This window comes from Euleptes europaea, chromosome 6, assembly GCF_029931775.1.
Source record: "Euleptes europaea isolate rEulEur1 chromosome 6, rEulEur1.hap1, whole genome shotgun sequence".
In the NCBI taxonomy this organism is placed as follows: domain Eukaryota; kingdom Metazoa; phylum Chordata; class Lepidosauria; order Squamata; family Sphaerodactylidae; genus Euleptes; species Euleptes europaea.
In genome coordinates, this window is record NC_079317.1 from 11,149,768 (window position 1) to 11,167,438 (window position 17,671).

Sequence of the window (17,671 nt, forward strand, 5' to 3'; positions counted from 1 at the left end):
AACTCAGCACCCGCGTTTTTTGTCCAAAAAAAGGAGGGCGACCTTCGCCTATGCATTGACTTCAGAAAACTCAATGCAGTTACTCAAGCCAACGCCTATCCTATACCACTAATATCAGATATTTTGGGACAATTACAGGAAGGTCGTATATTCTCCAAGTTAGACTTGGTAGAAGCCTACTACCGAATTCGTATCCGCGAGGGGGACGAACCCCTCACTGCCTTTTCTAGCTGTTTTGGAATGTTTGAATTCCTCGTGATGCCTTTCGGATTAAAAGGGGCCCCGGGGGTCTTCATGCAACTAATCAACGAAATCCTCCACGATTTGCTATACCGCGGAGTAGTGGTTTATCTGGATGACATCCTTATTTATTCAAAAACCATGGACGAGCATGTAAATCTGGTCCGAGAAGTTCTGCAGCGCCTGCGCAATCACCAACTCTTTGCAAAGTTAGCCAAATGTGAATTTCATCAAAGCAAAATAACGTTTTTAGGATACATAATCTCCCACCATGGCCTTAGCATGGACCCTACCAAAGTCCAATCCGTCCTCGATTGGACTCCACCCACCAATCGCAAGCAAGTGCAACAATTTCTGGGTTTTGCAAATTTCTATCGTGGGTTCATCCCTAACTTCGCCCGAGTGGCGCTACCCATCACCGACCTACTGAAAACCAAAGGTAAAGAAAGCTCAACTACTTTACCCTCCGCTAAGATATTGTGGACCGATCAATGCCAAGCCGCCTTTGTCGCTCTCAAACGCCTCTTCACTTCAGAACCCGTACTACGGCACCCAGACCCGAATCAGATGTTCATTGTGCAAGTCGATGCCTCCGACGTGGCTATGGGGGGGGCTCTCCTCCAAAGAGGTCCGGATGGTCTCCTTCACCCTTGCGCTTACTTCTCAAAGAAGTTTGCGCACTCCCAATTGAACTGGCCCATTTGGGAGAAAGAGGCATCAGCCGTTCACCATGCACTAACTTTATGGCGACAATTTCTGGAAGGGTCTAAAGTCCCCTTTGAAGTTTGGACCGATCACAAAAATCTAGCTGCCCTCACGGGGTCTCATAAATTGTCAGCAAAACAACAGCGTTGGGCGGAATTCTTTGCTCAGTTTCGTTTCGTCCTAAAACACGTTCCGGGGAAACAAAACGTTCTCGCAGACGCTCTCTCCCGGTTGCCACAATACCCGGCGAAACTTGATCGACCTACAAACTCTTTATTTACCCCCGCGCAAAGGGAAGCCCTACCTGGACTAGCTGTACAAACTCGTTCCCAAACGCTGCCCCAGCGGCAGCACACCATAACCGGCGCACCCGCTCCTCCAGCCCTGCCGGCTGCCCAGCCAGCCCCACAGCCGACTGCCCAGCCTGCCCGGAAACTTACAACAGCCGGCACTCCCGCTCCTCCACCGATCACCCAGCCGCCTGCAGCCTGCGTGCCACCGCACGTAAGCACTTCCCCCTCTTCAGTCCCCGTAACAACTCCTGCAACCGCTATGACCAAGGGGGGGATCCCCATCTCCGAACCTTTCTTAAGGTCCCTTCGAGAACAATGCCTTCTGGAACGCTCAGCCCAAACCCTACCCCCTAGTGTAATCGAACAAGGGGGCTCTTGGTACAAAGACTCAAAATTGTATGTGCCCAAAGCGCTCCGAAAAGACGTTTTACACTTGGCCCATGGAGTAAAAACAGCCGGACACTTTGGGTTCCTGAAAACTCTTCACCTATTGCGCAGACAATTTTGGTGGGGGGGAATGCGTTCTGATGTTGACTCGTTTATTCGCAGCTGTCCTGTTTGCGCCGCAGTCAAACGATCTCAAGGCAAGCCCCCGGGACTATTGCAACCACTTGAAATACCCAGCCGACCCTGGGAAGTTATTGCTATGGACTTTATGACTGATCTCCCTCTCAGTGGGGGAAAAACTGTATTATGGGTTATCACTGACTTATTTTCTAAACAAATACATTTGGTTCCATGCGCAGGGATCCCCTCTGCTCAGAAGTTGGCCCGCCTCTTCGTGTCACATGTCTTTAGACTACATTCGTTTCCGCGCAAGATAATCTGCGACCGCGGAAGTAGCTTCGTTGCTAAGTTTTGGAAAGCCTTTCTCAAGTTAGTGGGGGTGGAACAGGGATTGTCTAGTGCATACCATCCCCAAACGGATGGCCAAACTGAACGTGTCAATGCTGTACTTGAATGCTATTTGCGCTGTTATGTTAACTACCACCAGGATGACTGGGTAGAACTGTTACCTTTTGCAGAATATGCCTACAATAATGCTGTACATCAATCCACAGGTTTCAGCCCCTTTTATGCAGTGTACGGACAGGACTTCGGTCCTGCCACCCCAATTGGTGATCTGGAGGAGGGGGGGATGCCGACATTGACTCTTGGGCACACACCCTCCGTACCACATGGCCTTGACTGGTTAGCAACCTTGACCGAGCCAAACGCAAATACAAAGCGCAGGCCGACAAGCATCGTTCCCCCGGGGGAGATCTACAAGTGGGTAAACTGGTGTACTTGTCCACTAAAAATCTGCGTTCCACCCGTCCGTGCCATAAACTTGACGCTAAGTACATTGGTCCTTTCCCCATCGTTCGCATCATAAATCCAGTCACGGTGGAACTGTCTCTCCCCAAAACCCTGAGGCGAGTGCATCCTGTTTTCCACATCAGCCTCCTAAAGCCCCATATTGCATCTCCGCAATGGCATCCAGAGCCGCCTCCTGAGCAGCCTCTGATGGTGGGGGGGGAGGAACATTTTGAGGTTTCCAAAATCCTGAACTCCCGCGTTCACCATGGAAGTTTACAATACTTAGTCCGCTGGAAACACTTCCCCCCTGCCTATGACGAATGGGTACGTGCGCGAGACGTCTCCGCCCCCAAACTCGTCAACGCCTTTCACATCGCCTATCCAGACAGACCAGCCCCCTTACAGGATGGGAGGGGGCCTTAAGGGGAGCAGGATGTCAGGCCGTTATCTCAGTTCCAGTGTTGCTTCTGACTCCTGGCTGAACCGTCCTGATCTCAAGGACGACGCCACATTCCTAAGCCTGGGAACGCTCTCCTGGGAAAGTGTGTCTGATGTTTATGCTTTGTAATCTCTCGCCGTTACCATGCTTTATATTGCCAACTAGCTAGCAAGGCACCCATAGCTGACATCTTACTCTATAAGCACTGTATTGCCTATTTGACCAGTAAAAGCTGACATAATGTAAGCTCCTGACCCAAGGAACCAGAAATCACCACAGAGACACTTAGAATCCAAGCAGATGGCTTTTACTGGTCAAATAGGCAATACAGTGCTTATAGAGTAAGATGTCAGCTATGGGTGCCTTGCTAGCTATATAAAGCATGGTAACGGCGAGAGATTACAAAGCATAAACATCAGACACACTTTCCCAGGAGAGCGTTCCCAGGCTTAGGAATGTGGCGTCGTCCTTGAGATCAGGACGGTTCAGCCAGGAGTCAGAAGCAACACTGGAACTGAGATAACGGCCTGACACCTTGACTTTAACAGGAGCGGAAGGCATCCCACCGCATCCCAATAAGCCACAATCGTTGCCGGTCATGTTGTCTTCCCACCTGTAGTTCCAGCAGCGGCTCACTGCCTTGGAGGAGATCTTGTATTTCTTCCACTTTTCTGTCAAATTCCTCTAAGTTTTTTTCTTGGTACTGTAGACCAGCCTAAGAAGAAAGAGGAAGAGAAGAGTTCTGGGTGGTAAAAGAGCAGTCCTCAACCTGCTGCAGTAACATGTCTGGAGAAAGGGGAATCAAATCTCCCCTCAGGGTTTATTTCTATTAACTGAGTGTGAGTTACAAACACAATGAGAAAGCTTGTCATCTATGAAAGTGAAATTGAGAAGCAGTTCAGTTTACAATACTGATTCATTTCCACACAAAATCCTTACCCTATTAAATGCTTTATTTTCTGTTAAATAAACCTTTGTTGTTCATCTGTAGCTTGTCCGTCCAGTCAAATATCTATGAAAAAGCTATTTCCACTTACCTCATAAATAATTGCAGTCTTGGTTTATCAGGTTCCCAAATAAGATACCTTTAGGGAGCACATAGTTTATATGCTACCAACCCTTTAATCAAACCTTGTATCCCCCTTTTTTCTTTGTCTACGGGCAGTTTAAAGAGTTCACTACTCTTTTTATATTAAAAACAATACCTGACATTACCATTAAGATTTCAGGTTGTTCCAAGAAACGTTTCTTGGAATTTTTTATTTCAAGTACTGCAAAATCTGAATTGTGGTCCGCAATTTATAACAGCAGTAAAATCCATATATTCTGTTCAATCAGCTAGACTACTACTGAACGGGGCTCTCTCAGAAAGTTTTAAAATCGAAAAAGGACCTAGAATTTAAAGGGTGGGATTGAAGTTGATGTACGATTGTATTACTTTGTCAAAGCTTGGACACAGCATGTGTTCACCTTTTTTATCCTTTTTCCTTTCTGTACCCCATTATATAAAATAATAATAATAATAATAATAATAATAATAATAAAGAATCCATAGGAGAGGCCAGAGTGTGGAAAAGGACTTGCCATTCCTCACTCCAGTGGGCAGTTGCCTCAGTTTCCCCTCTCTCTTTCTATTCCCCCATAGTCACCACAGTGGGAAGGGGGGAAAAAGCAGGAAAAGGGAAGAAGCTATGGGAGGGGCTGTGGCTCAGTGGTAGGGTATCTGCTTGGAATGCAGAAGGTCCCCGGTTCAATCCCCGGCATCTCCAGTTAAAGGGACTGGGCAAGTAGGTGATGCGAAAGACCTCTGCCTGAGACCCTGGAGAGCCACTGCTGGTCTGAGTAGACAATACTGACTTTGATGGACCAAAGGTCTGATTCAGTATAAGGCAGCTTCACATGTTCTATAAGGACTGCCAGGAGGAGGGAAAAATGAAGTAGTGGAGGATGGGAAATTAGACACACACATCCCACAAGTCCTTGCTGTTCTCCTACTTGTATATATTTAACCATACAGTTTCTTCCCTTCATTGTTTGCCGGCATATAACCACATTTTGTCTTTGGCTCTGTCCCGAGACAGGGGCCCAGCCCGGCGTCTTGGGACTATCTTGCACCCCGCTCAAGCCTGGCAGCAGATTCCCCGACAGGGCGGGGGGGCTATTACCGGCGGTTCCAACAGGTGCGGGCTGTGGCCAGGGGAACCCGGGGCCCCCCCGCCGAGACAAGTGGAGAACCCCGAACAGCCAGTGAAGCCGGAGTGGGAAAGTGGGGAGAAGGAGGCCATCAGTGGGGCCGCCAAAGCATCCAAGGAGGCCGTGGGTGCAGCTCCACGGCTGCGATGCCAGCGGTGAGCAGCTCTGAGGCCGGGACGGCTCCAGGGAAGTGAGCGGCACGGCGTGTCCGCCTGGCCCTGCAACTGCCAGCGGGGGCGGAGGCCCAAGCCGGCAGAGCCCAGGAGCCCCGAACCAGGGTGTGTGGGGCCGTGAGGAGGGAGACACCGACCCAGGCGGGAACGGCCCCCTAATTGTAACCTCGGGAGGGGCAGGGTTGGAAGAGTGAGAAGGAGGCAGGGAAAGGATAAAAGGGGGCAGGAGAGCCCAGGCTGGAGAGGAGGAGAAGCAGGACTTGCTTCAGCGCTAAAGAGAGAGAGGAAGCGAAGTCAGACTACTAAGGGAGGTGGTGGGAGTGACGTTAACTCCCCACCTCTCGCTTCTGAGGCCGGCTCAAAAGCCCCAGGGGGTGGGAAGTCTAGGGGAAGACCCGCGGCACGAGCCTCAGGACCCACCACAAGGGGGGTGAGGAACATGACGGACCTGACACCGATAGCCCTTCGCCCTCAGGGCCCAAGGGCGTACCCAGAGCGTCACAGGCTCCATTCTGTTCACCTTTTCTGATCCTATTACAGGCTCACTAGCGAGAAATGCACTTGAGGAAAACCACTGCAATCAGATGACAAAGAAACTCAAATTTCTATCCTAAAGAAATAGTATATGTGCATGTGACACAATACCACAATCGGTTAAAGTTTTAAAAGTTACGTTGAAACAATACAATCAGCAGCAAAGCCACAAGTGATTCAAAACAATGCGCTCACAATTTATCTGCAGAAAGATCTAAACAGTTAAGGCCAGACAAACAAATTGTATTGAATTCACATTCCTTTTCAGACTCCCCTATAGCTTGAACAGGAAAGACCCAGAAACACAACAGTCAATTTCACTCTCCCTGAGAGTCAGTGTGGAGTAGCGATGGGAAAGATCTGGATTCAAATCCCCACTTGGTCTAGCCATTTCTCATTGGCTTTGAACTGCTCTGCTACAGTTACCTACTGACAGCTATCATCTGTGTCAACCTTACCTCCAACTCTGCCAGCTCTTCTTCAGTCAGATGATGGTCTTCTACGTTCTTCAGCTTCGAGTTGGTCCACACATCGATCGAGCTGGATAAATTAAGGAGCTTGTCCCACAAGGCCAGAGCTCTTCCCAGATTATCAGAATAATTCTCAGTCCTCTCGTTGATCTACAAGCGGGTTTGTGGTTTCCAGAAACAAAAGGGGGGGGGAGCAAAACATAAGCCTTTAGCGACTTTCTATGTTAAGGAAGGGTGAGATGAAACCTGAGAGATAAACAAGAAGGGGATAATCAGCCGTACCCGTTGGATAGAGGCAGTTTCTTACCAAATACGGCTTTGAGTATTAGCATACTAAAGGCAAACGGAGCTCTCTCCTGCTCCTAAAGACAGGTCTGGCAAGGTGGTTTGGCTTGGCTCCTTTTATCCCCTCCCAATAATATGTCCCAACTAGTCTCAGGAGTGAAGAAATCACAGGCAGGCAGACTCGACCGAGAATCAACATCTCCTCCAGCCATTTAAGAATGCAGCCCGTTCCTAAGACCTGCATCAACAGAAAAGCTTCCAGGACTCAACAATCCAAACAATGCAAGCCAACGTTGCCTGCCTGTATATCCCACCCCCCAGAATTATCCACCGCCAGACCTCATGTCCGACATAAAGAGAGAAAGCCATAGAAATCAGTCCGCCTCAAGCCGCCAAAGTTGCGCTCTTTGAAGCTCTCCTATGAATTTTTTCCCCCCAAATTGAAACGTATTTTCCTTAGGCCGCAATTAATTTATCTGAAATATTACTCAATGGTCACGGGCAATTACGATAATGTGTAACAAATCAAAGCCCTCGATCGTTTACTTTTTTTACATACATCCAGCCATCTGTCCATGATGACATTGGCCTCATTCTCAAAGGGGGGCTCCTCGAAGCTCTTCATTTTGTTCAGCTGGAACTGAAGGTTTTTGCTGAGCTGGTTTATCCTGTCGATGTCTTCGGCGTGGCTGCTGAACTCCTTCTTGGCTGCCTCGACCTGCGGGATTGCAAGAATTTGCAGTGATAGGCAAGTGCCTTGTATTAGGGGGCAAACGTTAAAGGGGAAGGAAGAAACCTGCCCGTTTTTGTGTGTGGGGGGGAGTATGTGTCATAACACTTCTTTAATAATGCAGTGCTTTATTTAATTGCTTTAAAAAAACAGAATAAAAAGGAGAATCAAACAGATGCGGTTTCCAGTGATCAAGAAGATACCACTCAAATTGATTACGCAGAAAAAGTTCCCAAAATGACCGATTTATTCAGATTTACACTGTGCCTTTCCTCTTGCACCCTTGTCAGCTTGGTTTCTAGACACATCCCATAATTTTCTTAGCCATCCCTCCCTTAACACAAGAATCTTTTCTTTTGCTTGTGCCAACCATAATCGTGCAAAACAACAGCTCCCTTTTTCTTTCCCAATTGTTCCTTCTAAATAGATGAGCAGCTGTATCTTTGCATCTAAGGGGAGGCTAAGTTTTAAAATCCAATTTGTCTTTATCAAGAAGCAGTGACTGCTAAGATGACTAAAAGCACTTTTTTAATTAAAAAATGACCTAAAGCAATCCATTCTGACCATTTCTGTATCAAACCTTTGATCATTTCATCCTTGATGTTAATTTAATCTAGAAAGCTAATTGTAACATTCTATGTACAAGAAAACATGCCTCTTTTCCTCTCAAGCAATATCCAGTCTTTCCCCCTTTAATTCCTATCCCCTTTTTATCCCCTTGTTTATCTGCAATTTTGAGATTTTATCCTCGAAGGGAGGGCCCTATGATTTTGGACAACTGCTGCAATGTGCCTGAAATGTTTAAATAAAAGTGCCCACTGCATTTTCAGTTTTTAGGATGTGGAAGTTGGACAGTGAAGAAAGCTGACAGCAAGAAAGTTGATTCATTTGAAATGGGGTATTGGAGAAGAGTTTTACGGGCACCGTCGACTGCCAGAAAGACAAATAAGTGGGCTCTAGATCCAACCAAAGGAGCCCCGTGGCACAGAGTGGTAAGCTGCAGTACTGCAGTCCAAGCTCTGCTCACGACCTGAGTTCAATCCCAATGGAAGTTGGTTTCAGGTAGCTGGCTCAAGGTTGACTCAGCCTTCCATCCTTCCGAGGTCGGTAAAATGAGGACCCAGCTTGTGGGGGTAAAGGGAAGACGACTGAGGAAGGCACTGGCAAACCACCCCGTAAACAAAGTCTGCCTAGGAAACGTCGGGATGTGACATCACCCAATGGGTCAGGAATGACCCAGTGCTTGCACAGGGGACCTTGACCTTACCTTTAGATCCAACCAAGCCTGAACTCTGCCTAGAAACTAAAATGACTAAACTGAGGCTGTTGTACTTTGGTCACATTAGGAGAAAGGCCAGAGTCACTGGAGAAGACAATCATGCGACGAAAAGTTGAACACAGCAGGAAAAGAGCAAGACCCAACCTGAGATGGATTGACTCAGTCAAGAAAACCACGGCCCTCAGTTTGCGAGACCTGAGCAAGGCTGTTAACGATAGGACGTTTGGGAGGTCATTAATTCACAGGGCCGCTGTAAGTCGGAAGCGACTTGACGGCACATAACACACACACACAGCCTGTCTAAGTGAACCCAAGTGATGGGTACAAAAGCAACTGGCATAGGGTTGGATGCCACCCTTCCAAAAGAACAGCAAGCTTCCAAAAGGTGTTTTTGCTACTGCCCCTTCACTGTGCAGCCCCCCACCCCAGAAAGGCTGATTCTGTGGATCAGGAAAACCTCAGGAACCACTTGGGATATGGCAGGAAAAGGGCTGCAAGAAAGAAGGGAAAATCAGCAACACTTTCATGCCCACAAAAGCAAGCTCAGTAAACAGAGCTAAAAATTCACCTAAGAGCGTGCTTGATATTCTGCCACTTCTTTGTTTTCATTGCACCCCCTCATGCCATATACTACGATGCTGTCTAAAGAGGGTCCCCTGAGACTCATAGAATCGTAGAGCTGAAAGGGGCCATAGAGGCCATCTAGTGGAACCCCCTGCTCAATGCAGGCTCAGCCTAGAGAGTTCTTGGCAAGTGTTTGTTCAGCCGCTGCTCGAAGACTGCCAGAGAAAGGGAGGTCACCGCCTCCCTAGGCAGTCGATTCCACTGCTGAACCACTGTAAAAAATGTTTCCCCCCTAATATCCAGCTGGTACCTTTCCGCCCATAATGTAAACTCAAATTGGCGCAAATGACTGCAATGGAAAGAGGAAGGCGGCAAAGATTGCTTCCACACACTCAGAAGAAGTGGATCCAACACTTACTTTACATATACACACAGAGAGAACAAAACACAAATCTATAATTGCATTTACTCAGATTCATCCTTTTCTACACATCTCTCGACCTCTCTTTCACTATCTCTAGCTCAGAGGTTCTCAAACTGTGCTCTGTGGAGCACTAAGTGCTCCGCGAAACATCTCCTAGTGCTCCATGAAGAGACTGGAAAGAAAAATACTACTGTCGTTCGGTTTAGTATATAGGTGATAGGTGAAAATTAGTGCTCCTAATTTCTCTCCTGAAAAGTGCTCCATGACTCAAAAAAGTTTGGGATCCTCTGCTCTAGCTTGTCCTTGAGGGCAACAGAACGTCCACTTAAACACTATGCACTTGGGTGACACTGTATAAATATTAAACAATGTTAAAACAACAAAAAAATTTAAAGGAATGCCAAATTCTTACAATGCAACCCTAATCAGAGTTGCATCCCCTTCTAAACCCATTGACCTTAACAGATTTAGAAGGGTGTAATCCATGCCCTGACCTGGATGGCCCAGGCTAGCCTGATCTCGTCAGATCTCAGAAGCTAAGTAAGGTCAGCCCTGGTTAGTATTTGGATGGGAGACCACCAAGGAATACCAGGGTTGCTGTGCAGAGGAAGGCACTGGCAAACCACCTCTGTTAGTCTCTTGCCATGAAAACCCCCAAAAGGGGTTGCCATAAGTCGGCTGCGATTTGACGGCACTTCACACACACACAGATACACACACAATTCAGTTTAGGATGGCACCGTCACAGTCTGCTATCTGGTGTTACAAACTGATCGCTGAGTACCCAAGTTTGGGTGGAAAAGATAATATAATAGAGAAATACATATTTTTTTTTATTTTAAGGCGCTAAATCAGAATTAAAGACATTAAAAATGATAAAATGTGGCACAATGGCGTCTCATAAGGTTGATAAACTTATCTAACTGAGAAATTAGACAGTGGTATAACATTGTAGTTTCAACTTTACATTAAGATTATGTGATGTGAGGGGATACTAAATAGCTATAGATGATGATTACTTACTGATTATGTTAATCGAATATCTTGCCCAACAATATAAATGCAAAGTAATGTTGACTGCTTGGTCTGCATTGTAAGTGCTAATTTTTAGCTTGTTAATGGCATGACAGATATTTCCATTTTTTCCCTTTCCCGTTTTCCTTCTGTACCCCAATATTAAAATAAAATTTAAAATCTTTTTTTTTTTTTTGAAAAGGTTGATAGACTTGAACCACACGCCATATGCATTTCGGCCCCCAGGCCTTCCTCAGTGGTCAAATAAAACCCATATAATGCACACACAAGTATTTACAAATACATCGACATATACAGACAATTATATACCAGCCCAGGCATGCATGTTGGGCGTATCGTAAATTTCCAATTACAAAACCCTCTAGTTGGAGTGCCTGCAATTTGTTCTGCACTTTAAAGCTGTTCCTTTGCACACGGAGGAATGTTTACAAAAAACTCCCGCAAGAACTGAGACACTGACCTCTAGCGTCTGCCAATTAGACCACCTCATTAATGAGGTCTTTGTTTTCCGGCAGACAGTGAAATCTGTTCTCCCGGGGATGCAGCCAGATTATGAGAAAGTAGGACAAAGGTCTCGCGGCAAACAGAGGGAGAATGTGCGCTCCCCTATCCTGCCCTTTTTGTGGGCCGAAAAGAACAATGAAATTCTATAACTTTTGAAAAGGGACTCAGCCACTTTTTTCACGATTACAGGCAGCGATGCGCTGCAAGATGCTCAGTTTGCACAGAGGCGCACCCTTTAGAACATCACTGCCAGCAGCTGGAGAATGAGGCAGCACGAGGCTCAACAATGACATAAAGAAAGCAAATAAGCCTAAGCTAGTATTGGAAAAGTATTATTTCTTTCATAAAGCAAACTAACAAAACAGAAAAATACTCTTAAGAGAAAGCGTGTTACACCACACGTAATGAACATGACAGTAAAGTACATTATCCAGGTGGACTTAAAACAGAGCATCACTGTCACTGTTATAAAATTGTAGCCCGGAGGGGCTGTTTGAAACTGTAGCCCTGAGTGGCTGTATGTATTTGTATTTTTATTTCATTTGTTTCTTTCATTGCCCAGTGTGGTACATTTTGCGTTAAAGCCCTGCGAGGCATCCTTACGTGTGATGTAACACACTTTCTCTTAAGAGTATTTTTCTGTTTTGTTAGTTTGCTTTATGAAAGAAATAATACTTTTCCAATACTAGCTTAGGCTTATTTGCTTTCTTTATGTTATTGTTGAGCCTTGTGCTGCCTCCATCTCCAGTCTAAACTATTTCAGCACAGGTTACCTATTTCCTGAGCAGCTGGGGAATGGCTCTCATAATAAAAAAAACTGCCATGGATTTCTACAGTGAAATTGGCCAGAACTATGGCTTCTTTTCCCCCCCTCCTGGCAACCCTCATATCCCCACCTTTCCCTGCTTCTTTCTTTCATTCCCGCCCACCAACTCCCCCCCCCCCCTTCAGCTATACTTATTTACTACATTTAAACGCAAACTTTCTCCACTATGGGGACCCAAGGCAGCTTACATCACTCTCCTCTCCTCCGTTGCCCCCTCCCAACAACCCTGTGTGTGTCTATATAGATATAGACAAGCTGGAACATGTCTAGAGGAGGGCAACAAGGATGGTGAGGGGTCCGGAGACCAAGTCCTATGAGGAAAGGTTGCAGGAGCTGGGTATGTTTAGCCTGAAGAGGAGAAGACTGAGAGGGGATATGATAACCATCTTCAAGTACTTGAAGGGCTGTCATATAGAGGATGGTGCCGAGTTGTTTTCTGTTGCCCCAGAAGGTTGGACCAGAAACAACAGGTTGAAATTAAATCAAAAGCGTTTCCGTCTAGACAGTAGGAAGAATTTTCTAACAGTCATAGCGGTTCCTCAGCAGAACAGGCTTCTTCGGGAGGTGGTGAGCTCTCCTTCTTTGGAGGTTTTTAAGGTTAGATGGCCATCTATCAGCAATGCTGATTCTATGACCGTAGGCAGATCATGTGAGGGAGGGCACTTTGGCCATCATCTGGTCACTGGGGGTGTGGGGGGGGGGAGGTAGTTGTGAATTCCTGCATTGTGCAGGGGGTTGGACTAGATGACCCTGGTGGTCCCTTCCAACTCTATGATTCTAGGTTAGGCCGAGACTGTGTGTGACCAAGGTCATCCAGCAAGTTTCCATGGCATAGTGGGGATTCGAACCCGAGTCTCCCAGATCCTAGCCTGAAACTAACCACTATTCCTCACTAGCTCTCTATTACACCACTGGGGCAATTTGCTGAAGGAGGGAGCTTCTGGCTTCCTCTGTGCTATACTACAGCGCCACCACTAATGGTGGCAGAAGGGGGTACTGCAGCTGCCAGCCAAGCAGGTGACATAAAGGGTCAATAGGGTTCTCTCTGGTCCTATAGATCTGTTGACCCCGGCTTTGGTCTTCAATCTGACTATTAGTTGCTAATGAGTAACTGGCAAATTCTGGCCACATAATGTACAAAATGGCTCTTCATTGGACTGTTGAAAGTCTCCCTGAGATTACGAATGTTTTGTGAAGAGGTGGGGCAGACTGATTCAGATCCATCTCCTTTTGCCCATACAGCAGCATCAATGCGCGCTGAGGCCAGAAAACCATCCCACCTACACTTTATTTGGTGGAAAGAAGTTGTGCAAGCCGGTCCAGCAGTGAGCATTATGGTAGCCTCACAGCAGCTTTGAAGAGGTGCTTCACATGAACACATGAAGCTGCCTCATACTGAATCAGACCCTTGGTCCATCAAGGTCATTACTGTCTACTCACATTGGCAGCAGCTGTTATCTGACCTGCGAGGCAGCCACACACACACCCCACTGTCAATCTGGGCTGGCGAGGCATGGCCCGGCCTGACCAAGTAGCATTTATGTCATATCCGGCCCTCGTAACAATTGAGTTCGACACCCTTGATTTAGCTGTTCTACTGAAGACCAACACGGATACCATCTGAGACTAAGCAGTGAAGATTCGCTCTTGAGCAGCGGAAATTGGATCTGGTTGCCCTCTCGCTTCCTGGGTTTCACGAGGCCTTGCCCACACACATCAAAACTTGTATCACCAACCATAAGGACTAGGAACCTTTTCCGTTTTTTAAACACTGAAACAATTCTCAATCTTGCAGCCAACTCCAAGGTCTGCATCAAAAGCAAAAAAGGGACCCTTCGAACTCACCTTGGCCATTATCCTCTGCAGGTTCTCTTTCCCCATGTAAGACGCTTGCTGTGACAGGGTATGCTCTTGCTTCTGAGTAATGCTTGCCAGGCAGCTTTTGCAGCTGTGATACTGCTTCAAAAGCTCTATCGCCTGAGCGCACTGCTCCTGCCTTCGGGAAGAAAACAACAAAAAGCGATTAACACATTCGCAGGCCTGTCTAAGCCCAGAGAGGTTCATTTGTCACAGGACTGTGATCACACCATTAAGGAAAGAACCTGACTTTTAGCACAGAGTTGAGTTTATTCTCACAGTTCTAGATAAGCAGGAGGCTTTGTTTATTTTTAAGGAGTCAGTTTGAAGCTTTTTCATTGCAAAGACAGGGCTATGTTGACTCTGCATTTAAATGAAAATATGCATCAAATATGCACCGAGACAGTGTGGTGTAATGGAGCATAGTGTTGGACTAGGTTTGGGCAAACCTAGGTTTGAATCCTTCGCTCTGCCATGGGTAGTCATGTACTGTGGGGAGGAGGAGGAGGAGGAGGAGAGGAGTTGGTTTTTATATGCCGACTTTCTCTACCACTTAATGGAGGATCGAACCGGCTTACAGTCACCTTCCCCTCCCCACAACAGACACCCTGTGAGGTAGGTGGGGCTGAGAGAGCTGTGACTGGCCCAAGGTCACCTAGCTGGAGTGGACAGTACTCAGATAGATGGTCCGACCCAGCATAAGGTACCTTCAAATGTTCAGCCTCCTACCTGCATTCTGTAGTAGCAGAGTCCAAGAGGACTGATTTCTCTGAATTTATATAGACCTATTTCAATTAATATTTGCCAGAAAATAGAGGTGTCCCGTAGGATCACAGAAACTTAGCCCTCTACCTTTCAGTGATACACAGCTTTGTCTCGTTCCACAAGCCTTCCATCACTGCCCACCGTCGATTGACCTCAGCTGCCTCTGTGGATTGTGAAAGTTGACCAGTCATCTCCTTTAAGGATTTCATTTCCGCAGCGTGGCGATTCAGCTTCTGCTTCAGTTCGTTTAACGATTTCAGCCTGCGTTGAAAAGCAAACATATTGTGGCCAACTATCGAAAGTTAATGAATCAATGCATTCTAAAAGTTCTCTGCAAAACTATCCAGCAATGGAGAGGTCTTGTTTGCACAGTTTTGCAAAGCATACCCGGAAGGACACTTCTCCCAAGGGCGCTGTTCTTTCACAGGTCCCTGGTAACCTTTTACCCTGTCCCCACAGGTCAAAACACAGATATAAACAGGGAAGATATAAATGGAGAAAGGCATCTAAAGATGTTGACAGATAGTAGATTCAGGATGAACAAAAGGAAATACTTCTTTGCAATACAAATAATTAAAAAGTGGAATTCGCTGCCAGAGGCTGTAGTGATGGCCAAAGGCATAGATAGATGGCTTTAAAAGGGGATTGAACAGATTAATAAAGGACAGGTCTGACAGCAGAGTGTTAAGTGCCGTCAAGTCGCTTCCGACTCATGGCGACCCTATGAATCAAAGTCCTCAAAAATGTCCTATCTTTGACAGCCTTGCTCAGATCTTGCAAATTGAGGGCTGTGGTTTCCTTTATTGAGTCAATCCATCTCTTGTTGGGTCTTCGTCTTTTCCTGCTGCCTTCAAATTTTCCTAGCATGACTGTCTTTTCCAGTGACGTCTTCTCATAATGTGACCAAAATACGATAGCCTCAGTTTAGTCAGTTTATCTTCTAGGGTCAGTTCAGGCTTGATTTGATCTATAACCCACTGATTTGTTTTTTTGGCGGTCCACAGTATCTGTAACACTCTCCTCCAACACCACATTCAAAGTAATCTACTTTCTTCCTATCAGATTTCTTCATTGTCCAGCTCTCACACCCATACATAGTAATACAATGGCATGAATTAACCTGATCTGGGTTGCTTAGCCATTTTTTAAAAATCTGAAATATTTTTTAAAAATCCCTTTGTGTTTTAGCCTAAGCACTAGTATGATGAACAAAAAACCATAACAATCCACTAAAGCCATGAGGAAATGGAATAGATTCTGAAGTGTAAGGAAGAGTCACTGGTCACCAAGATTAAGTCAATTCATGCCATCGTATTCCCTATTACTATGTATGGGTATGAAAGCTGGACATTGAAGAAAGCTGATAGGAAGAAAGTCGATTCCTTTGAAATGTGATGTTGGAGGATACCGTGGACCGCTAAAAAACAAATCAGTGGGTTCTAGATCAAATCAAGCCTGAACTGACCCTAGAAGTTAAAATGACTAAACTGAGATCTATCGTCTTTTGGTCACATTATGAGTAGACAATAATCACTAGAAAAGATAGTCATGCTAGGAAAAGTTGAGGGCAGCAGGAAAGAGGAAGACCCAACAGGAGATGGATTGACTCAATAAAGGAAGCCACAGCCCTCAATTTGCAAGATCTGAACAAGGCTGTCAAAGATAGAACATTTTTGGAGGACATTGATTCAGAGTCGCCATGAGTCGGAAGATGGCACTTAACACACACAAAACCAATAAAACATGTAAAAAGCAGCTACACTTATAGGGAACAGGTAAAACAATCCGCTTGCTCACCTTTGCTGAATAGCAGGAATTGTCGGGTCCCTCAAACCAATTTTACCAATCTTATCGTGTATATCTTGAATATTTTTAAAGAGCTCGATAGCCCTTGTGGCAAATTCCACCTGCGCTTCAGAGCCCTGGGCAACTCTGTGTTTTTCCCCAGAGCCGCCAGCATCGCTCTCCTTCGCACGCAAAGCCGCGCCGAGCATCCCGCTACACGTCGTTTTGCCACAATCGGCACCTTCCAAGGAGACATTGACCCTCATCAGCTTCTCGTCCAGCGATCTCGCCTCTTCCCGCAAGGCTTCTTCCTTGGATACCTCTTCTTGCAGGGAGTTAGGTTCCAAGGGGACCTCGGGACCATCTGCGGACTGCGTAAAACGCCTCAAGGACGCCAGGAAAGTTTTGAGCTCTTGCAGGATCCTTCCAACGGCCTCCATCTTATCGCCCAGTTCTTCAAACCGCTCCTTGTACTTAACCACCATCACGCATGCTGCTTGCCGATCTACAGGGTGAAGCCTCCCTCCTGCAGGGCTGCCCTGTTCCACTCGATTGCACTGTTCGATGCAGTTCGCGACGGAAGCCTGCATTTCCTGAAAGAGGGGGCAGAATGGAAATCGCAAATTGATAGTGGGAAAGATCAGTCCCTCCTGTACTGATCTATAACACCTAGAGATGACTAGGCCTACAGCTCAGTAGCAGATTGTGTGCTTTCTGTTGAGGGGGTTAATCCGTGGCGTCTCAAGCCAAAGGATCTCACTCTCTCATAATACTAGAATGCGGGGTCATCTGCTGAAGCTTCAAAGAGAGATTCAAAACTGACAAAAGGAAATGGACCAGCACCTAGTACTGTGTGTACTCATGGCTGCATACAAGTTTTCCCAACAGCAGCAGCAGAAGAAGAAGTAGAAGAAGAGGAGTTGGTTTTTATATGCCGACTTTCTCTACCACTTAAGGAAGAATCAAACCGGCTTACAATCACCTTCCCTTCCCCAGTGAGGTCAGTGGGGCTGAGAGAGTGTGACTAGCCCAAGGTCACCCAGCTAGCTTCATGTGTAGGAGTGGGGGAATAAACCCAGTTCACCAGATTAGCCTCCGCCGCTCATGTGGAGGAGTGGGGAATCAAACCCGGTTCTCCAGATCAGAATCCACCAATCCAAACCACCACTCTTAACCACTGCACCACACTGGCTCTCAACAGGGCAAACAGCTGCTCTCTGGGACATTTCAGGTCAGGGAAATGGCAGAGAAGGTTTAAGCCCCCTCTGCCT

General features: G+C 46.5%; 1 protein-coding gene across 1 annotated transcript in view; it reads right to left on the bottom strand.

Moving 5' to 3' along the window:
- SYNE2 (spectrin repeat containing nuclear envelope protein 2) overlaps positions 1-17,671 on the bottom strand; it is a 222,887-nt gene that overhangs the window by 165,935 nt on the left and 39,281 nt on the right. The window contains exons 24-29 of the mRNA XM_056851222.1: positions 16,413-16,993; positions 14,703-14,876; positions 13,839-13,989; positions 7,191-7,349; positions 6,335-6,496; positions 3,590-3,691 (exon numbers count right to left, since the gene is read on the bottom strand). Coding sequence (XP_056707200.1) covers positions 3,590-3,691; positions 6,335-6,496; positions 7,191-7,349; positions 13,839-13,989; positions 14,703-14,876; positions 16,413-16,993 — 1,329 coding nt within the window. The remainder of the gene's footprint in view (positions 1-3,589; positions 3,692-6,334; positions 6,497-7,190; positions 7,350-13,838; positions 13,990-14,702; positions 14,877-16,412; positions 16,994-17,671) is intronic.